Source organism: Vipera ursinii, assembly GCF_947247035.1.
Source record: "Vipera ursinii genome assembly, chromosome: 6".
NCBI classification, from domain to species: Eukaryota; Metazoa; Chordata; class Lepidosauria; order Squamata; family Viperidae; genus Vipera; species Vipera ursinii.
In genome coordinates, this window is record NC_139515.1 from 82,419,372 (window position 1) to 82,442,254 (window position 22,883).

The following is a 22,883-nucleotide window of genomic DNA, read 5'->3' on the forward strand; positions in this document are numbered from 1 at the left end:
TGGACTTAGTCCACTTATGAATACGTAGGGATTCTAGACTGACCCCCTTTTTTAACTCCTCCCCCAGATTCTGCCACTCTTTCTCTTACAGAAGCATTTCACTCTTTCTCATCCAGCTCAGGACCGCACAATTTCTTGATCCACATCTCCTTCTAGGAAAGTTCTGAACTGACCCCCTTCTGCTACTGCAAGTGCACATTCCATTACACCAGGGGTTTGAATCAATGTCCCTACCTACCCATTACAGTAATATAATTGTATGGCCCTTTGTCCTTATAGTTTTGTTGTATACCACAATTCCGAGAGGCGTGCAAAAAATGGAAACTTTCATTTTCTTTTCTTTTCAAGGACTATAAAATCCAATTAACCTGGGTAATTAAGTGCACGGGGTAGAAAAACATAACTTATTCAGTAGGATGGCCACCAGCTAACCTGGACATATGTTTATGGGGTGTTTCAAAACCATGAGAAGAAATGATATCACTTCCCAGGATTTAGAATTGTATAGAGCTGTGTATCGTATAGAACAGACATGTCAAACACAAGGCCCGGGGGCCAGATCCGGCCCGCAAAGTGGTTTCATGCGGCCCGCGAAGCCGTCCTGGAAACAGTGAGGGAACGGCCCCCACTGCCTTGGCCCTGGCCCAGAGACCCTCCTTCTGCCAGAGACCCTCCAATCTGTCCCACTCCTGCCGAGGCCCCCATAGGCACCCTTGATGCGAACGATGTAGAGCTGGCCATGCCCACCCAGTAGGCCATACACACTCTAGCCACGCCCATCCAGTATGCCATGCCCACCCTGGCCACACCCACTCGGCCCCCTGAGGGCAACCGCAATGCTGATGCGGCCCTCAATGAAATTGAGTTTGACACCCCTGGTATAGAATAAGAGCCGTGGTGGCGCAGTGGTTAGAATGCAGTACTGCAGGCTGCTTCTGCTGACTGCCAGCTGCCAGCAGTTCAGCAGTTCGATTCTGACCGGCTCAAGGTTGACTCAGCCTTCCATCCTTCCGAGGTCAGTAAAATGAAGTCCCAGACTGTTGAGGGCAATATACTGACTCTGTAAACTGCTTAGAGAGGGCTGTAAAGCACTGTGATGCACTATATAAGTCTGAGTGCTATTGCTATTGCTATCCTTGTTTTGGAACAGACATGCCACGTTGCAGTGTTCAGCATTCTCAGTGGGGCAGGCATTGTTCTCTGCCTTGTCACGTCTTTGACCGTTGAATGGATGGGCCTTGCGGCTGCTAAGAACCTTTATCACGATCTCCTCAACAAGATCATCCTCGGACCCATCAGGTACAGAAACATCGTGTTCCTTTTGGTAGATAGAAGCAGCCACTTAATAGATCTCCTGAGGTTCAGAACTTGGGTTCGAGAACTCAGGAGCAAAGATGTAGTGCCTAGTGGCCAGGGGATGGCTCTTCAGGGGCTAGACTTCAAACATCTGATCATTGCTGAGAGTAGTATTTGGTAGATTAGTGGAGAAGACTGCACTTCAAATAACTGGATTTTGGTAAACTCCAAAGAAAAAGAAGTACGTATGATTTTGTCCGTCAATCCACCATCCACTCACATGTTTAGTTGCGCAAAATCATCATGGAGATGATATGGGAGGCACATCAATTCAATAAATAATTATCTATCTATCTATCTGTCTGTCTGTCTGTCTATCTATCTATCTATCTATCTATCTATCTATCTATCTATCTATCATCTATCTAGCTAACTAGCTGGCTAGTTAATATTTTATTAAATTTCTATGCTACTCCAATCATAACTATAGCTTAATTATTGTTTTAGGAAAATAACACTATCTGCAAGGCTGTTTAGCCAGTGGTGGGTTTCAGCTGATTCGCACCACTTCTGCAGAACCGGTGGCTAATTTTTTGTTGCCCAGGCCCAGAACGGATTTCCGGAAGAGGCATCCACGCAGGGAATCTGTGTGAATCCCACCACTGTGTTTAACCCTTTCTTCTGCAGATAAACTGCTCATACCGAGAAACAATGACTGGATCAGTACTTAGAATACGATATCTTACCTCAGCTGCAATAATTCAAAGGACCACTAGATGGCAGCATAGTTTTATATCCACTTTTACTGCCCTCTCTTGGTCATTAAGATAGTTGCAGCACAGAACTTAATATCCACCCAGCTCGGCTTTTTTGGTTCCTCAGATCACTTGTCTTAGCTGGGCTGAAGAGGTACTGTACTCTTTCTGACCATCAGTGGTGCTGCAGTAAAAATTTGGTTCCTTCAAAATGGCTCAGAAGTTGAAGGCTCCAGGCCCGGGTCTATGACAACTCACTGCGGCCAACTCACCATGGTCAACTCACTGCAGTCAACTTGCCATGGCCAACTCAGCGCGGCCAACTTGCCACAAGACAAGAATTACCCTAATATCAAAGAAATGGTGGAATAGAATCATTAAAAAAGCATGCAAAATGAGGAATAAAATGAAATATAAAATTAAAATTATTTTAAAATTATTTTAAATAATTAAATTGGATTGTTGAATTGTCCTGCAATGAGTAGCAAGTTGGCTGGAGCCAATTGACCATGGCACATTGTCCCATTCTACCAGGCCCTGCTTTTAGAAACCTCCTGGAAACTCATAATCATAACTTGATCCAGAAAGATGTAACCTACCTTCCTTCCTTCCTTCCTTCCTTCCTTCCTTCCTTCCTTCCTTCCTTCCTTCCTTCCTTCCTTCTCTTTCTTTCTTTCTTTCTTTCTTTCTTTCTTTCTTTCTTTCTTTCTTTCTTTCTTTCTTTCTTTCTTTTTCAATTTTATCATCTGCCCCAATCAGAAGAATCTGGGAAAGATGCAGCATTCCAAAAATATAAAAAAAGAAGCATCATAAGATCAATTGGCTGCAAAATGGATGAAGGTAACAATTAATAAGCGCTGACAGCTGAGTGGAATGAAACCAACTTCTGTAGTCTTCTCAATGTCCCGAAGAAGGGAACTTTGTAAACAGTTGCAAATAAAAAGTTCCAAAATGTGGAGGCCACTCCAGAGAAGGCCTTGTGTTGTTGTGTTGTCCACGTCCCTTTCATTTCAGAGAGGGAAGGGAAATTTTGCCTAGAGAAGGGCGGGATATAAATGGAATTAAAATAAATAAATAAATAAATAAACGGGAAGATTTGTTTGTCGTTCAGTTTTGGAAAGATGGCATCTGATGTAATTTAGTGCAAGATAAGGAAATGAAACAAATGAAACAAAATAAAATAATCATTTATAAAATAAAATAACTGGGTTATACTGTATAACCTTTTACTATTTCTGCCCCCCTTACAGATTCTTTGATATGACACCTTTGGGGCTAATTCTGAACCGTTTTTCTGCTGATACAAATATTATCGATCAGGTGAGCACCTTGATTTGTTAGTTTGAAATGCAGACTTCCCCTCCAGTTCTCCAGCCGACCTTATCATCTCTTTATTTCAATAACCTTGGTTCTCACAATAACCAATAACCTTGGTTCAGTATTGTTATGTCTAGCTAAACTCTCATGCACATTCCTCCCCCCAGCATTATCTAACTCTAACTCTAAGAGTAAAACATAATAAGAAAATTGTTGCATCTCCATCTGTTGTCAAAGCAAAAACATCCGATGTTAGCAGCGTTGACCCCGCTGTGGGAAAATGGATATTTTATATTTGTCCAGATCAGGGGTCTCTATCCCCCCAGGCCATGGAAGTGGCAGGCGCTCACACAAATGGAGCTGTGTGGACGCGCGCTTGCCCATTGCACACACATAACCATCCCCTCTTCCCCCTCCCCCCAGGCTGCAAAACCAAAAAGGTTGGGGAACTCTGGTCTAGATAGGGTCTCCATGTATGAAAAGGGATTTGTAGCCCCTTTACAGGTTTCATGAGTGGTTGGCATTGGATACAAATCTTGAAACAATGCTGATCATACTGCAAAATAGGTAGTCCTCACTTAACAAGCAACTGCTCATAGTTACAATGGTGCTGAACAGGTCGCCATTGTTGTGGTCACTGCAATATCCTGTGGTCATGTGATTATGATTTGTGACCTTTACTGCTGGCTTCCAGGACGCAAAGTCAGTGGGGAAGCTGGCAGGAAGTCAAAATGGCAATCACTTGACTCCAGGACACATCAACCACACAGGATGCGCCTAACAACGGGAACTGGTACTGGTACTGTTGTGAGTTGGATCAGTCATGTGGCACCATGTCTTACAACTGTGTTGCTTAGCAACAGAGTTCCTGGTCCCAATTAACCTCAGTAGAATAGAATAGAATAACAGAGTTGGAAGGGACCTTGGAGGTCTTCTAGTCTAACCCCCTGCTCAGGCAGGAAGCAAGGACCACCTGTATATGTTATCCATACTTCTGCAATTTTAACTGAGTAGAAAAGGAGTTGAGGGATGAGGCAAGAATTCTAGCCAATGAGAGCCTGCCTGATGTGCAATTTTAGAGGACACGCTGCACAAATATCTCCCATCTTGTCTTCTACAGAAGCAGGTGAGTTTTATTCAATATGCATAGATCCATAGGGTAAGAAAGATTCAGGTTATATGATAGGAAAGCTGAGCATCACACAGGGTTTTCCAATGTGTTCTTAACTGTTCCTCTGTCTATTTTTCCTTTTGGGGGGTGGGGCTCTTCTTAAATTTGAGATTAACCTTTTTTCACATAAATGCTGTAACTGGATGGCTGGAGAAGAAGATCAGATAGAGCTGGGAGGCAGAGTTAAACATGTTGTCAACTCAAAGTCTTTAGGTAAAGGTAAAGGTTCCCGGTGCTCATCTCCGTTTCAAAGCCGAAGAGCCAGCGCTTGTCCGAGGACGTCTCCGTGGTCATGTGGCCGGCATGACTAGACGCCAAAGGCGCACAGAACGCTGTTACCTTCCCACTGTAGTGGTCCCTATTTTTCTACTTGCATTTTTACGTGCTTTTGAACTGCTAGGTTGGCAGAAGCTGGGACAAGTAACAGGCGCTCACTCTGTTACGCGGCACTCGGGATTCAACCTGCCAAACTGCCCACCTTCTGATCGACAAGCTCAGCATCCTAACCCACTGAGCCACCGCATCCCTTTCAGAGTCTTTATGTTGCCACAAATAATCCATGTCCATCTGGGGCTTATTTAGTGCTGACCATTAGTTGACTGGAACTTTTTTTTTAGCGCCACTTTAGTACTGACTGTTGCTTAGATTAATGTTGGCAGCAGAGCATCAGGACCATACGTTAAACTGCAGCACAGAAACCTGTGTAGGAAAATCTAGTCAACTAATGGTCAGCACTAAATTGGCCCCAGATAAGAGTCAAAGGAATTCAAGGTGAGGCTGGAGCTTGGATCGTTTGTGGCAAAATAAAGACTCTAAGCTAATGACACATTTAACTCCATCACCCAGCTCTGCCTTCTCTTCTTCTACAGTGGCTGTGGTTTGACATCACATTTATTGCTTATGTTTGCTGCAGCACATTCCTCCAACGGTGGAATCCCTCTCCCGTTCAACATTACTCTGCCTTTCTGCTGTCGGGATGATTTCATATGCCACCTCCTACTTCCTACTTGCTCTCCTGCCTCTTGGAGTAGCGTTTTATTTCATCCAGAAATACTTCAGGGTTGCATCCAAGTAGGTTTTTCATTTCTCTCTTTAAAACAAACAAACAAACAAAGGTATCAAATATTTGAACTAATGGTTGACATTAGAATTTTGATGTTTGTTATCACTAGCAGGGGAACTGTTTGTGGCAGCATTGGGCAATGTGCAGTCATAAGAATGCATATTCAAGGTTCTTGACTTAAACCCATGCAAGTCCTCAGGCTAATTTTAAACAGTGGTGTTCTCCAAATAATTTAAACCTCTGGCGACAGCTTTCAACCCGTGTTTGTTTTGCAAGGAAGCAGATGAAGAAGCAAAGGAGAGTAAAAGAGGAGGAAGAAAAAGAATCTAGGGGTTAAGACATTAGGCTAAAACCCAGGAGACTGTGAAAATCTAGACCAGGGGTAGGCAACCATGGCTCTTTTATGACTCATGGACTTCAACTCCCAGAATTCCTGAGCCAGCCGTGCTGAGGGGAAAGGGAGAGGTTTCCAAGCCGAGCCATGCTGGCTCAGGAATTCTGGGAGTTGAAGTCCACGAGTCATAAAAGAGCCAAGGTTGCCTACTCCTGGCCTAGGCCTAGGCCGCTTTATGACTCGTGGACTTCAACTCCCAGAATTCCTGAGCCAGCCGTGCTGAGGGGAAAGGGAGAAGTTTCCAAGCTGAGCCATGCTGGCTCAGGAATTCTGGGAGTCGAAGTCCACCAGTCATAAAAGAGCCACGGTTGCCTACCCCTGATCTAGGGGACCTTCTTTAGGCACGAAAGCCGGTTAGATGACTTTGAGCCAATCGCCAGGAGATTGTGAGTTCTAGTCCTGCCTTCGGCATGAAAGCCAGCTGGTAACTTTGGGCCAGTCACTTTCTCTCAACCCAGCTGAACTCACAAGGTCATGGTTGTTGTGGATAAAATAGGAGAAGGAAGAAGAAATTAGGTATGTTTGCTGCCGTGAGTTATTTATTTTTTGAAAAAAAATGACAAAGGAGGGATATAAATAAATAAAACGAAAATAAATAAGTGGGTATCAGAATGAAAGAAAAAGATACTTCTGAAACAAAATGGGTGGCTTCCTCCTTGTTGATGTCTCAAGATCCATTTGATAGGTGGCTTCCCATGGATAACTTCCAACGGAACACATAGCAACAATAAAAGATGGTCACATATTTGGTGAGCAAGTGATTCCATAGCTTAATAAGGAAAACAAGGTATTTGTTTACTAGAAATATGGTTTCTTCTTGGCTTACAATTCACCTTCTTTCTCTTGGTAATAGGGATCTCCAGGAACTTGATGATAGCACTCAGTTGCCTCTACTTTGCCACTTTTCCGAGACTGCAGAAGGCCTCACGACCATCAGAGCATTCAGGTTGGCAAATAAGAAGCCATTTTAATAGTGTTAGAGTCATTTTCTGCTTCTACCTAACCTCAGCAAGATAAACCACTCTCATTTTTGCCACATCTTTACGAAGTTGTCTTCTTCTCATTTGGAGACCTTGAAAGAGACAGCCTGAAAGTCATCCTTTAGAGCAGGGGTGGGGAACGATGGCCCTTTTATGGACTTCAACTCCCAGAATTCCTAAGCCAGCATGGCTGCCTCAGGAATTCTGGGAGTTGAAGTCCTCACGTCATAAAGGGGGTCATAGTTCCGCACCTCTGCTCTACAGGTATTCATGTAGTGCAGGGGTCTTCAAACTTGGCCCTTTTATGACTTGGGGACTTCAACTCCCAGAATTCCTCAGCCAGGCACGCTGGCTGAGGAATTCTGGGAGTTGAAGTCCACAAGTCATAAAAGGGCCAGGTTTGAAGACACCTGATGTAGTGTTTCCTGGCTTCTTCCAACACCACATCAAAGCAGACTCAAAAAAGGAGTGTCAAATCTGTTTTCTCACTCATTCTTCTGGAGGGATGATTATGGCACTCATGGGGAGCAGAGCGAATTAATTCAAAATGGGGATCCAGCAATGGAAGCATCAACTCTCTTGTCAATGCAGTCGACTGCCAGGTCAATGTAAGTGAATGGCAATTGAGCAATGGGAAAAGACCCTTAATCAGATCAATTGTACATGGAACGACCTTCATTTGCTCCTGCGGGACTGAAAACAAAAACCACAACAAAAATCTGTGGTCAGCATCAAGAGGAGAAAGAACAAAAGCTAGAACAGAAGTGAATTAGGATGTCTAGTTTAATGAAAAGAAGGACTAGGGCAGGGGTCAGCAACCTTAAACACTCAAAGAGCCACTTGGACCTGTTTCCCAGAGGAAAAAAAACACTGGGAGCCGCAAAATGTGTGTGTGTGTGTGCGCGCACACACACACAAGGGGGGAAACTTGATTGAAGAGTTTAATTAAAAAGAAATAGAGGCTGCTGTGTATGTTCTCTCTCTCTCCCTCTCTCCGATCTTCTGCTCACCTGACAAGCTGGCTTCAAGCTGTTCTCGGACATCTTATTGGGCTGGCCCTCCTGCCCTTGGGAGCTGCTGCTTTCTGCTCTTTCCTGCTTCCTGTGGAGACACAGCAAAGGCAGGAGCCCCACCCAGTAAGCTTGTCAGCTTCTCGGAGAACAGCATGAGTTTTACACACACACACACACACACACACACACACACACACACACACACACAGAGAGAGAGAGAGAGAGAGAGAGAGAGAGAGAGAGAGAGAGAGAGAGAGAGAAGGGAAGCGCAAGTGTTCGCTCTCTCTCCCTCCCCTCCCTCTCTCTTTCTCTCTCTCCCTCCCTCCCTCTCTCTCTTTCTCTCCCTCCCTCCCTCTCTCTCTTTCTCTCTCTCCCTCCCTCCAAACTGGGAGCTGCAGGAGAAGGCTGAAAGAGCCACATGCGGCTGCAGAGCCGCGGGTTGCCGACCCGTGGACTAGGGGGGTGACATGATAGCCATCTTCCAATATTTAAGGGACAGCCACAAAGAAGAAGGGCTTAACCTATACTCCAAAGCACCTGAAGGCAGAAGATGGAAAATAACCAAGGGGAGAACCAACCTAGAACTAAGGAGAAAATTCCTGACAGTTAGAACAATAAACCAGTGGAACAACTTGCTTCCAGTATTGGGTGTGCCAATGCTAGAAGTTTTTAAGAAGAGATTGGACAACCATTTGGCTAAATTAATATGGGGTTTCCTGCCTGAGCAGGGGGTTGGACTAGAGGACCTCCAAGGTCCCTTCCAACTCTGTTATTCTCTTGGTTTCATTCCCCTCTCCTCATCTTTGCAGCAGTTAAGACAATTTTTTCCCCTCCAGAGTTTTATTAGAAAGCTAAGGTTTACTGGCTGAAGACTGGTAATTGTTTCCCTTTGTTCTGAGTTCATTAAGTGCCCATCCAGAAGACATGCATTCCCACCACAAGGTAACCTCTGAACAGCTCAGCTCTCTTCGAAGTGACCTTTTTAGTCTTCATTTGGACAGGATGAAAAGTGTAATAATAATAAGCAGAAGAGCACAATGCAGATGAAATGATGCAGATTGAGTGTGTCAGAGTTTCCATAGAGGGAGAGGGGTTAGAAAGGAGTGGAAGGGGGGAGAATGTGCAACTGTTGGAGAGGCCAGAGACAGACTGTAGTTATTATCACGCTATCGGAATAATACATTCGGGTCTTGCATGGTGTGTAGGAAGGCATTTTTATGCCACAATGTTTTGCATGTGCAGTTCTTTGCACACCGGTTTCCTCTGGTGAGGAAAGTTGAGTTTGCACAACACCTTAGACAACGTAAAAATAGAAGCAGAATTCATGGTTTCTGCGTTTTGTTGGAATATAGCTTACGGCTTAGTTATATAGGTTGGACAAGGCCATCACAACAAACTATAATAGGATCTCTCTGTTTGGGCATTCAAGGTTATGTGAACATAGGCACTCACTTCCATCAACCTGGATTCAGAATTAAGTAATATAGAATATAGTAATATAAGTCTATTAATCTAATAGGCAAAGTCAGCAAGAGCCACCAGGCTGCTCAAAATTTGGTGTCTTTCAAATAGACCCAAATGAGTTTGAATGAGTTAGAGGGTTGGTACAATTATTTCTGTTTTCGGACTTGGGGGGGAGCAGTCTGGTGGGTTTGCAAAGCTGAATGAAAATTCACCCACATGGAGAACAAGAAAAGATTGTGACTTCTGAGCTGGTAATATCATTTGTACAATTATAGATGTAAATACCTCCCTGCTTAGCTGGGTTTGTTATCTTTCCCAGCCTGGAGTCATCCAGATGTGTTAGACCAGGGGTCTTCAAACTGGGCCCCTTTATGACTTGTGGACTTCAACTCCCAGAGTTCCTCAGCCAGGCATGCTGGCTGAGGAATTCTGGGAGTTGAAGTCCACAAGTCAAGGGGTCTTCAAACTTGGCCCCTTTATGATTTGTGGACTTCAACTCCCAGAGTTCCTCAGCCAGGCATGCTGGTTGAGGAATTCTGGGAGTTGAAGTTCACGTGTCATAAAAGGGCCCAGTTTGAAGACCCCTGTCAGTTACACCAACTCCAGAAATCTCTGAGAATTCAAATCTGAGACATTTAAAGGGCACCAGTTTGGGAAAGGGTAAACTGGGAAAGCTCCATTAGACAGAAGCATCTCTTGACTACCTCAAAAGGTTGGATTAATACTCAAGTGCGAGACCGTGAAGAAGTTCCAAGTCTGTTAAGATTGACAATGAAGCTGAAAAAACATCCTGGGAGAAAAACTCTCCGTGCTGTTGACAAGAAAACCACATGGACATGTTCATGAAATCATCAGACCTCAATCTTGGCTCGAAGGAGACTTTCGAACTAAGCAGAATGTGAACGATCAATTCCAATTAGACAGTGGTTATCTTCATGCAAGGGACGCGGTGGCTCAGTGGGTTAGGACGCTGAGGTTGTCGATCACAAGGTCGGCAGTTTGGCGGGTCGAATCCCGAGTGCCGCGTAACAGAGTGAGCGCCTGTTACTCGTCCCAGCTTCTGCCAACCTAGCAGTTCGAAAGCACGTAAAAATGCAAGTAGAAAAATAGGGACCGCTACGGTGGGAAGGTAACAGCGTTCCGTGCGCCTTTGGCGTCTAGTCATGCCGGCCACATGACCACGGAGACGTCCTCGGACAAGCGCTGGCTCTTCGGCTTTGAAACGGAGATGAGCACCGGCCCCTAGAGTTGGAAACGACTAGCACGCATGTGCGGGGGAACCTTTACCTTTACCTTATCTTCATGCAACACCGTTAGCCAAATAACAGAATAACAGAGTTGGAAGGGACCTTAAAGGTCTCCTAGTCCAACCCCTTGCTCATGTAGGAAACCTTATAGCTTTTCAGACAAGTGGTTGTCCAATCTCTTCTTAAAAACCTCTTCTTTGTGGCAGCCCCTTAGATATTGGAACACTGCTGTCTTGTCACTCCTTGTTGTTGTGACTCAGGGCCAGCCTGTGGGTCCGACAGCCGGCTCCGACGTATCGGAGGACTCAGATGAGGGGGAGGAGGGAGACGAACCGGCTGATGATGGTTTGGAGGCTTTGCAGAGTCCTCAGCCGGGGACCTCTTCTCAGCTGCGTGAGCCCGAGAGTGCGGAGGATGATGACCCACAGCTGGCCCTGTTCAAGGACGCCCGACGCAGGAGGCAGTCAAGCAGGAACAAACAAAGAAAGGCTATGGGACTCCTCGGGAGGAGGCACAGGGAGACCACGCCCTGAGCTCTCTATAAAAGGAGTGTTTGGGGAGGGGCTGGTTGCTGAAAGCAACTTTTCCGCTTGAGAAGACAAGCTCTAGTGTTTTTGTTAACTGCGTAATTAAATCTTGGCAGAAGCCTTTTAGCCTTGGACGCTCTCCAGTCTCTTCTTTCTGATAAGGGGTTTGTTAGAAGAGGGCTGGTTCAGAACACTTGTCTTTCTTTTCATTAAACTAGGCATACCCAATTCCTGCAACTGTTCTTCAGATGTTTTACCCTCCAGCCCCCTCATCATCTTGGTTGCTCTTATCTGCACCCTAAAGTGGCTAGACCTCTGCGACTGATTCACGCAACATGCTAAAGTTGGCTAATTTTACCGATGCAAGAGAATATTTGTAACTCAGAATTGAACTGTGGAATCTTTGGTGCTCTCCAAACTTGGCTGTTTTCTTGCAGACATTTCATTACCCAAACTAGGTAATATTTATTGATGTTACCTAGTTTGGTAATGAAATGTCTTGCAAGAAAACAACCAAGCTCAGAGGACACCAAGGATCCTACTGCTGACTCTCTTTGTTTTTAACCTTGGTTTGTATTTTCTTGTTTAGCATATGGTACAAATTGAGCCTAATGGTTGCTTGATGACTCAAAGTATTGTGCAAATCCAGGAAATGGATGATTTCAGTAACCAGGTTAAATATATTGGGCAAATCTACCGAGCATGCTAGGCAGAAGAAAAACCAATTCCCAGTATATCTGTAGATGAGGAATTATGCTAAATGGGGTTCTTTCCCTACTTTCTCAACCCATCTTAGGGCAGAAGCAATGACTAAGATGGGTTGAACCAAGAATTGGCAACGCTGTTGAATTATTTTAATTTTAAAATGAAAAAAAAATGATCAAAATTGTAAGATAATGAGGTACGGGTTTTCCTTTGTGAAAAATTAGAAGAGTAATATACTATGAAATCACATGGGAAAATCCTGATATCTTGCAAGGGTTCACATGAATATGCAACATTTTCCCCCCACACGGTGCATCCCTTCAGAATGTCATGCAAGCATGTCGTGAGATGCTTGATGATGTTGTGAGATCTGGGACATATTTTTTTTTAATGAGGACAGTACATGAGATCATTGATGGGATCTACCAAGTCTAAACTTTTGTAACCCTATATTGGAATGTTGTATTGTTCAATGTTGTAGAGTTCAGTGTGTTCTGGTAATCCCAACCATGAGGAACGTCAACGAGTAAGGGTTCCATGTGAGCGTGCCCGGGAAGAAAGCCAGAAGGAAGAGCTCTCAGATTAGCAACCTCTTAGACAAAGACCAGGCGGAGTGATAAAGAGGGGCTCAGTGTAAATCCTTAATTCTCTGTCTATACCCTACTGCCCTCTTCTGGTCTATAGGCATAAGGTGCTGAAGAGTCAATGTCTTCAATAATACAGTATTATTAAAACTCACTATGAGGGTCAGGTAGACATTCAGATACAAAATAATATCTTTCCAGAGCAAAGCTATAAATAATGTAGTATTTCAGATACTGCTGGATTACAGCAAGTTTAATCATTGTTGACCACTGATCCTGCTGGCTAAGGTTGATAGGAGTGGAGTCCAGTCACAACTGTAGAGCAAAGACTCCAAGCCCAGCTGTGGCACTGGCTCTTTTTCACTAATTCTGGATAAATGTATCAGCTGGGAAATTCTATTTCTAAGGAGCAACTCCCATTGAACTTCTACATCAACATATCTCCAAAGCACCTGAAGGCAGGACAAGAAGCAATGGATGAGAACTGATCAAGGGAAGAATAGAATAGAATAGAATAGAATAGAATAGAATAGAATAGAATAGAATAGAATAGAATAGAATAGAATAGAATAGAATAGAATAGAATAGAATGGAATGGGATGGGATGGGATGGGATGGGATGGGATGGGATGGGATGGGATGGGATGGGATGGGATGGGATGGGATGGGATGGGATGGGATAGGGTAGGGTAGGGTAGGGTAGGGTAGAGTAGAGTATATAGAGTAGAGTAGAAACAAAAACAATAGAATAGAATAGAAACAAACAATAGAATAGAATAAAAACAATAGAGTAGAAATAGAATAGAATAGAATAGAATAGAATAGAATAGAATAGAATAGAATAGAATAGAATAGAATAGAATAGAATAGAATAGAATAGAATAGAATAGAATAGAATATGGAATTTAAGAATAGAATAGAATAGAATAGAATAGAATAAAATAGAACAGAACAGAATAGAATCTTTATTGAGAATAGTTGGATTTTTAAAGAATAGAATAGAATAGAATAGAATAGAATAGAATAGAATAGAATAGAATAGAATAGAATAGAACAGAACAAAACAGAACAGAACAGAATAGAATAGAATCTTTATTGAGAATAGTTGGATTTTTAAAGAATAGAATAGAATAGAATAGAATAGAATAGAATAGAATGGAATGGAATGGAATGGAATGGAATGGAATGGAATAGAATAGAATAGAATAGAATAGAATAGAATAGAATAGAATAGAATAGAATAGAACCTTGGAGGTCTTCTAGTCCAGCCCCCTGCTCAAGCAGGAGGACCTATACCATCTCAGACAAATTACTAAGAACCAACTTAGAACTAAAGAGAAATTTCCTGACAGTTAGAACAATTAATCAATGGAACAACTTGCCTCCAGAAGTTGTGGGTGCTCCATCACTGGAGGTTTTGAAAAAGAGATTGGACCACCATTTGTGTGAAATGGCATAAGGTCTTCTGCTTGAGCAGGGGGTTGGACTAGAAGACCTCCAAGGTCCCTTCCAACTCTGTTATTCTGTTATGTTTGATATGATTGGAAATTGAATTATGGAGAATGAGAGGAAGCAAAGGAGGATAATTAATGGGGAGATATAAGCAAAAAAACAAAACAAAACTCAACAACCTCTGCACAGCATCACTGCTTGCTTCCTAAAAACTCTTGGCAACTTCTTATACACAACATTTGCTCAAATTTAGGGGTTTTTTTTTTGGTAACTCTGCAACTGCTCCGTTCCCTTCCCTGGAATTCTGCCATCCTTTCTGCCTATTCTAGAGTGATGGCACCAGACGATTGAGTCATATAACGTCAGGATGGTTTTCCCCTTTGCAGGCACGAGCCCAGATTTAAACAGCGAATGCTGGAACTGACGGACACCAACAATATTGCATATTTATTCCTCTCTGCTGCCAACAGATGGCTGGAGGTTAGGACGGTAGGTGTAACTTCATCACTGTCATAATTTGGAGATCTTTGAATCCAACAGTTGCTTCATTGGATACAGCAGATCAGGCAAAGATTTCTCATTGGGCTATATCTGGCAAAAAAACCACAAAAACCCAGAAACATGTAGAATAGTTTAGTGTAGTTGCTGTTAAGGTTTTCCTAGCCCTTTTTCTTTGTGGAGAAAATGCAGTTTTAGAACTGAGATGCAAAAGAGATGCTGAGTAGATCTCTTAATCCTTTTTCCTAAACTGTCAAATCACAGAGATTATATCATTTGTCTTAACCCACCTGTCCACCTGGCCCCTATGGTAGCTCTTGATTTATAACCAGTGCTTTTTTTGTAAAAGAAAAAGGTGCCGGAACTCACACATGTCATACAACCCGCCTTGCCTACCCTACAAGGTTCCATCCAAAAAAGGTGCCGGAACTCCGTTCTGAGCGTTCTATGAGAAAAAAAGCCCTGCTTATAATGGTTCGTTCAGTGACTGTTTGAAGTTACAATGGTACTGAAAAAGGGTAACCGTTTTTCACACTTATGACCAGTGCGACATCCCCCGTGGTCTTGTGATCAAAATTTTAGATGCTTGGGAACTGATTCATATTTATGACGGTTGCAGTGTCCCGGGGGTCACATGATCACCTTTTGCAACCTTCTGACGATCAAAGTCAATTAGGGGGGTGGGGGAGGAGCCAGATTAACTTAACGACCATGTTACTAACTTAACAGCTGCAGTGATTCACTTAACAAATGTGGCAAGGAAGGTCGTAAAAAGGGGCAAAATTCACTTAACGAAAGTCTCAGCAACAGAAATTTTGGGCTCCGTTGTGACCGACAGACGAGGATTACCTGTATTTCCTTGTCCCCGGACATCCTTATAAGATCACTAGCTTTAAGCGTCAGTTATACTTCTGGAATATAAGGCATGTAGTTAATTTTGCAGAAATGAGAAAATCCGGAAAGGTATTCCTTATGAACATGTGGATTTCACTTGTCTGATTGTGTTTGATTCTCAATTAAGCCATTTTTTTTATTTGTTTGATAGGTCATCATCCTGGAAGAAACCATGTAGGTTTCTTTGCACATTTGGGGCCCATACATTCCATTGTAAATTTCCCAAATAAAACTAGAATGGGAGCTATTTCATTTGCTTGGTTTCAGAATGTTAGGTTGTTTTGAGACTGAGACATGACTTTACAGTGAAATGATAGCATATTGCTATATTAGAGGGTAAGGGACGCGGTGGCTCAGTGGGTTAGGACCCTGAGCTTGTCGATCAGATGGTCGGCAGTTTGGCTGGTCGAATCCCGAGTGCCGCGTAACAGAGTGAGCGCCTGTTACTCGTCCCAGCTTCTGCCAACCTAGCAGTTCGAAAGCACGTAAAAATGCAAGTAGAAAAATAGGGACCACTACGGTGGGAAGGTAACAGCGTTCCGTGCGCCTTTGGCATCTAATCATGCCGGCCACATGACCACGGAGACGTCCTCGGACAAGCGCTGGCTCTTTGGCTTTGAAACGGAGATGAGCACCGGCCCCTAGAGTTGGAAACGACTAGCACACATGTGCGGGGGAACCTTTACCTTTACCTTTATATTAGAGGGTGCTCCATCACTGGAGGTTTTTAGGAAGAGATTGGACAACCATTTGTCTGAAATGGGATAGGGTCTCCCGCTTGAGCAGGGGGGTGGACTAGAAGACCTCCAAGATTCCTTCCAACTCTGTTATTCTGGGAAATTCTCACTACCTACTTTTGCTGGACCCTAGAATGAATTTGCTTCAATGAATAGACAATGTTTTCAGTGGAATCCCTCTGGCTGTTGATGACCCAAAATTCTTCTCTTGAAAACTGGTTCACGGGACTTACTTCCTGTTTCAAATTAATGTTTACAAATACCTTCCATATTTGTTTATAATATCTGAAGGAATGCTTCCACATGTTTCTTTCTGGCCCAGTTCATATGCACTAAGCATATTATTATTTGGTATAATCCCTGTGTATAAAATAATACGCACACTAGGACTGTACAAGTTGACCTCCGCTTCCTCATGGTGGTTTGCCTGGCCACGTTGTCGGAAAAATGTCTTTCTGTACTTGTGTAGATCATGATTGAGACTCAACATCTGTTACTGTGGTCATGGTAGCTCCCAATCTAAAAATCTTCCTGGGCTTGTACCCATGGGGCCAGTTCAACATGGAGTTTTTGGGATAATTGAAGCAATGGAAAGATCCTCAAACAATTGCTTCTCAGCATTAAGAAGGTCTATAATGGCTCTCTCCAATCAAGGTCCTTCCAGATGTTTTGATTGCAACTCCCACTGAAGGATTATGGACCGGAAAAGGCTGCTGTGTAAAATATCTCCAATCTGAAAATCTACCAGAGGAAGGTCATAGATCAAGCATATATTTTACAGGGAGGAAGTCCTATACGGTCCAAACGTTATGTAGAAATTGACAGAGAGGCAACTGTGGACCCCCTTAAGGGAACGGAAGCACCCTTGTGTTTGCTATTGCTTCCTTCTTTCGGTAGCGTTGCATTCAGAAGAAGGCCAACTTGTGGCCTAGCAATGTAAAGAAAAATATCCACAGGATTGATGGGGCTTTTAATTAATTAATTAATTAATTAATTTTATTACATTTATATACCGCCCTTTCCCGAAGGACTCAGGACGGTTTACAGGGTGATTTAAAAACCAAGATACAAAAGTTAAAAACAAATTTTTTAAAAAATTATATTTGTCCCTGCATAAATAAAACCCCAGTTAAAATAAGATTAATCCTCAGCCTGGGCCAGAGAGCTCGAAGAGCCAGGTCTTCAGGCCCCGGCGGAATGAACGGAGGTCGGGGGCAGTCCACTGGCAGCTGGTTCCAGAGGGCAGGCGCCCCCACTGAGAAGGCCCTATCCCTGGGTGTTACCCGCCGGCAATCTCTTACTGGTGGCACCCTGAGAAGACCCTCCCTGTGGGAGCGCACTGGACGAAGGGAACTTGATGCCAGCAGCAGGTGTTCCCTCAGATATCCCGGACCCAAGCCATTTAGGGCTTTATAGGTCATCACCAGCACCTTGAATCTCACCCGGAGGGCAACCGGAAGCCAATGCAGCTCGCGGAGTAGAGGTGTTACATGGGAGTATCGGGAAACCCCCATCACAACTCGCAGGGCCGCATTCTGCACCAGCTGAAGTCTCCGAGTGGTCCTCAAGGGCAGCCCCATGTAGAGAGTGTTAATGTTTGCTCAGCTTAGTTTTGCGGTATAAAATAGTTCTCTTTCTTTCTCTGCCTCCTTTCAGGATTATGTGGGTGCCTTCATCGTCCTCACTGCAGCTATGGCCTCCATCTCTGAAAAGTCCACTCCCGGCATCGTAGGACTCGGTCTCCTCTATGCACTGACGGTACGTGCAGAGGGAAAAAGGAATTCCCTTGGTATTTTATTCAAGGAAGGTCCATTGTGTGTCCAGCATAAGAGCCCTGCAAGATTCAGTATCATTTAGTTTTGACACAGCTCAGTTGTTTTCTTTGCAACCAATTCCTCGGGGGTCACAGCCCCCATGAGAAGCCCCATGAGAAGCCCCATGGATATGCAGCTGCTTCTCAAGGTTCCCAAATCTGAAAGGAACAATCTTGCAGCCCTGGATTTCAGCCAGGGCTGAAAGAATTCAGAACAACTTGGAGCAGCTTCAAGTTGCTAGAGCCAAGTGAAAAAAAATAAGGAGGAGGATGATAATAATAATAAAAGTCACTGAAATTCCCATGCCCTCCATGCTCCCAAGGAAAGGAAGAGAAAAGTGCATGCAAGGACTGGAGTAGACTAATGATTGATCACCGGGGTTTAACTTTCCCAAATTCACAGTTTGATTGTCAATTTCCTTTCACGCGAGATAGTAGTACCCACTTTATAAAACCCTAGTAAGATCACACGTGGAATACTGCAGCCAATTTTGGTCAACATATCACAAAAAAGATGTTGAGAGTTTGGGAAAAATTCAAAGAGCAAATATGAATTCTATTCTATTCTATTCTATTCTATTCTATTCTATTCTATTCTATTCTATTCCATTCCATTCCATTCCATTCCTTTCCTTTCCTTTCCTTTCCTTTCCTTTCCTTTCCTTTCCTTTCCTTTCCTTTCCTTTCCTTTCCTTTCCTTTCCTTTCCTTTCCCTTATCTCTTATCCCTTATCCCTTATCCCTTATCCCTTCTTCTCTTTCTTCTCTCCTTTTTCTCCCCTCCCTCCCCTCTCCCCTTCTTCTCTTTCTTCTCTCCTTTTCTTTCTTTTCTTCTCTCGCTCCCCTCACCCCTTCCTCTCCCCTCCCCTCGCCCCTTCCGCTCCTGTCCCCTCCTGTCCCCTCTCATTTCCTTGTTTTTTCATTTTCTTTCTTTCCACCCTTCTTCCCTTTCTTCCCTTCCCTACTAGGATGCACTGTATTGTAGATGGTCAAACATCATTCTAAAACCTTGGAGATTGTTCTTCCCAACCATACAATGAACACCCTACACCTTCTCCAAAGGAATAGTATCTTGACAGATAAAAGCTTTATTCACATTGTTCCAACCATATGAAGATTCTGTCCCTTCCCAAATGCCATATTTTCATTTCTTTTTTCTTTTCTTTTTTTTTGGCCCGTCTTTCCTTTTTGCTTTATAGATCACCAACTATCTGAACTGGGTCGTGCGAAATCTGGCTGATATGGAAGTGCAAATGGGAGCCGTGAAGAAAGTGAACAGCTTTCTCAACATGGAGTCCGAGAATTATGAAGGCACCATAGGTATCTGGCATCACTGATGTTGTTTTAACAGGCAAAACCCAGTAGAGTCTGCCAACCAAATATCTGAAATCCATCTGAATAGCTGAAATTGATGAGCACCCAAATATCAGAGGTCTCTTGGAGACTCTCCCTCTATGGCAGAGTCTATGGTGAAATGTATCACTTATATTTAGAGGCAGCAAGTCAGCTTGATGACTTGGTGACATGAGAGCTGTCTTCCCACATTTGAGGCACTACCACAAAGAAAAGAGGGTCAACCAAAGGTGATCCAAAGCATCTGAAGGCAGAACAAAGAGCAATGGATGGAAACTAATTGTCAGCACAAGTGTCCAAATGAAGTCAGGGACGAACCTGTAGTTTTACATAAATAAATATGTGTAACATTTATATTTACACCCGACAAAATAGTCAGGGACACAGGAACATCGTGAGGTAAAGCTTAACCAACACACACGAGCACACAGAAGAAAAAGGCGGGAAAAAAGGGAAACTCCCCCTTTATACTCATATAGCAACCAATCATAACGCAGATTACCTCATGCATGAGTCAGCACTCTCCAACCAATCAACAACAACTGTGTGTTCTGGCCCATTGAACAATTTCACTATTCCATCTACTAAATTTAATATCCTAACACTAATCAAGGAGAGAACCAATCTAGAATGAAGGAGAAAACTCCTGACAGTTATAACAATTAAATCACAACAAGAAGCTGTGAATGCTCCATCACTGGAGGTTTTCAAGAAGAGACTGGACAGTCATTTGTCTGGAATGGTAGAGGGTCTCCTGCTTGAGCAGGGGGTTAGACTAGAACAGGGGTAGGCAACTTTGGCTCTTTTATGACTCGTGGACTTCAACTCCCAGAATTCCTGAGCCAGCCATGCTGAGGGGAAAGGGAGAGTTTCCAAGCTGAGCCATGCTGGCTCAGGAATTCTGGGAGTTGAAGTCCACGAGTCATAAAAGAGCCAAGGTTGCCTACCCCTGGATTAGAAGACCTCCAAGGTCCCTTCCAATTCTGGTACTCTGTTATTCTATCTGTTATTATTCTACGTAATGCAGATGGTCTGTCCTAGTCAGGAATGATGGATCATTTCGAAGTTTCCAGCCCAACATAGCAAATAAATCATGGCAAAAGTCTTGCCTCCACATGTCTCCATATGTTTCCCCCTGTCCAGTAAGGTCAGCTAGAATGGGGCACGTTCCAGATCCTGTGGATTAAGCAATGTCATATTGTGGGATTCAGGAAGTATGTCTCCTTTGTGATTGCTCCTGGCCAATAGAATGGCATCTCCTTGGACTTTCAGACTTGTGCAATTCAACTCCCCAAATTCCCCAGCCAACCATGCTGGCTGGGGAATTCTGGGAGCTGAAGTCTGTAAGTCTTAACGTTGCTAGGTTTGGAGAGCCTGCCCTTGCAGATCCATATTGTTCCCACCTTTACTGATTCTTCGTAAATTGTTAAATACCCGGTTGTTCTCCTAGTTCTGGGTTAGGATGTTTTCTTTTTCAATTCTTTTCAAATTGTGAGCTGCTGGAAGTCACTGTGGAATCAGGCAGCCTCAACAATATTAAAAAGCAATTATAATCTAATCCCCCCCCCTTTTTGGCTGGAGAAGAACCAGTTCATTTGACTTCATTTGCCAGCTACTGAATAAAAGGGAAAACTGACCTTGGTCAGCCATGAAGTGGACTGAGGTCAGACTTGAGTCATACTACAAGTTTAAAAAGCAGCCTGATTTGTTTACTTTGTGTTAACACTGCTGCAAGTAACCTGCCTTGAGATTTGACCTCAAAGTGAGCCAATTTGTGGAAAATAAATAAATCTCGCATTGCTACTACTCTTGGTATTAGCAAAACAAAGTTGACTCTTCGTGACAAATTGCCATCTTCTAAAACAGCTTGTCTGTGGAAGATGCGGTCACTCCAGATGTTGCTCTGTTTGGTCCATGTTCTTCATAACTGGTGTAAACCAGCAAAATCACTTTCTCTGGAGATGCAGCTTGGCTGAATCAAGAGGTTCTTATTAACTTTGTGTCACATTGTCTACTTTTCAGATGAATTGCTTTTTTATGGATACCTATTTACATATTCATGTGTGCCCCATCTTTATTATGTTTACAAATAACTCAAGTTGGTGAACATATCCAATACATCTTACTCCTCCTATTTTCTTTACAACAACAGCCCTGTAAGTTGGCTTGGGCTGAGAGAGGATGACTGGTTCAAAGTTACCCAGCTGGCTTTCATGGCTAAGGTGGAACTAGAACTCAGAGTCTCCTGGTAATTGGCCCAAAGTCACCCAGCTGGTTTTTAGCGCTAAGGTGCACAATCTCCTGCTTTCTAGCCTGGCACCTTAACCACTAGGGCAGGGGTAGGCAATCTCGGCTCTTTTATGATTCGTGGACTTCAACTCCCAGAATTCCTGAGCCAGCCATGCTGAGGGGAAAGGCAGAGGTTTCCAAGCTGAGCCATGCTGGCTCAGGAATTCTGGGAGTTGAAGTCCACGAGTCATAAAAGAGCCAAGGTTGCCTACCCCTGCACTTGGGCAAACTGGCTCTCCCATCACAGCATAAGAAAATTTTCTCTTGCATAGTAATTGTATTTATTTATTTAAACTTATAAGTTGCCTAACTCAACTAAAGGTGATGCTAGGCAGCTTACAATCAATGAAACACCCATCCGAAACACTCAAACCTTAAAACAATACATAGTAACGTTAAATTAAGTTTTAAAATGGACACAGATGGGAAAGAATTGACTGCACCAATCAGGATGCTTCTGCTTTGATCTTTCCCTCAGATATTTCTCAAGTACCCAAAGACTGGCCCCAAGAAGGCGAAATCAAGATCGAAAACCTGTGCGTCCGCTATGAGAATAACCTGAAGCCAGTTCTCAAGCACATTAAAGTGTATATCAAACCAGGACAAAAGGTTCCGCAATCTTACAATAATTGTACACTTTTTCACGGGCTTTCTGGCAAAAAAAAGGAAATGAAGGATCCCTTGTTGAAGATGATTTGGTATCAAAAAGAAGCTAAATATATCTTGCTCGCAGAAACTTTAGCATCGGGGGACTCTAGTATTTATCCATATCTAGAATTTGGGATTCATGAGAGGTAGTCCTCAAGTTACAACCATTCATTTAACGATGGTGTTGAAGTGAAAAAAAGTGACTTACGACCTGTCCCCACACTTAACAACTGTCGCAGCAGACCCATGGTCACATGACCAAAATTTGAGTGTTTGGCAATCATTGTGTATTTATGATGGATGCAGCATCCTGGGGTCATGTGATCACCATTTGCAACCTTCCCAGCCAGTTTCCAGCGAGCAAAGTCAATATGGGGAAAGCTAGATTTGCTTAACGACTGCAATTAAGAGCCGTGGTGGCACAGTGGTTAGAAGTATTGCAGGCTGATTCTGCTGACTCTGCCGCAGCCAGCAGTTCGATCCTGACTGGCTCAAGATTGACTCAGCCTTCCATCCTCCCAAGGTTGGTAAAATGAGGATCCAGATTGTTGAGGGCAATAGGCTGATTCTGTAAACCGCTTAGAGAGAGCTGTAAAGCACTATGTAAGCGGTATATAAGTCTAAGCGCTATTGCTATTTTATTTTATTTATTTTTTATTTTAATTCCATTTATATCCCGCCCTT

General features: G+C 43.4%; 1 protein-coding gene across 2 annotated transcripts in view; it reads left to right on the plus strand.

The window, feature by feature from the left end:
* The window catches only part of ABCC9 (ATP binding cassette subfamily C member 9), a 97,581-nt gene that overhangs the window by 62,583 nt on the left and 12,115 nt on the right, over positions 1–22,883 (plus strand). For both annotated transcript variants that reach the window (XM_083365266.1, XM_083365267.1), the window contains exons 25-32: positions 1,151–1,299; positions 3,302–3,371; positions 5,453–5,610; positions 6,850–6,942; positions 14,355–14,457; positions 17,754–17,855; positions 19,109–19,229; positions 22,030–22,160. In XM_083365266.1, the coding sequence (XP_083221392.1) occupies positions 1,151–1,299; positions 3,302–3,371; positions 5,453–5,610; positions 6,850–6,942; positions 14,355–14,457; positions 17,754–17,855; positions 19,109–19,229; positions 22,030–22,160 (927 nt within the window). The remainder of the gene's footprint in view (positions 1–1,150; positions 1,300–3,301; positions 3,372–5,452; positions 5,611–6,849; positions 6,943–14,354; positions 14,458–17,753; positions 17,856–19,108; positions 19,230–22,029; positions 22,161–22,883) is intronic.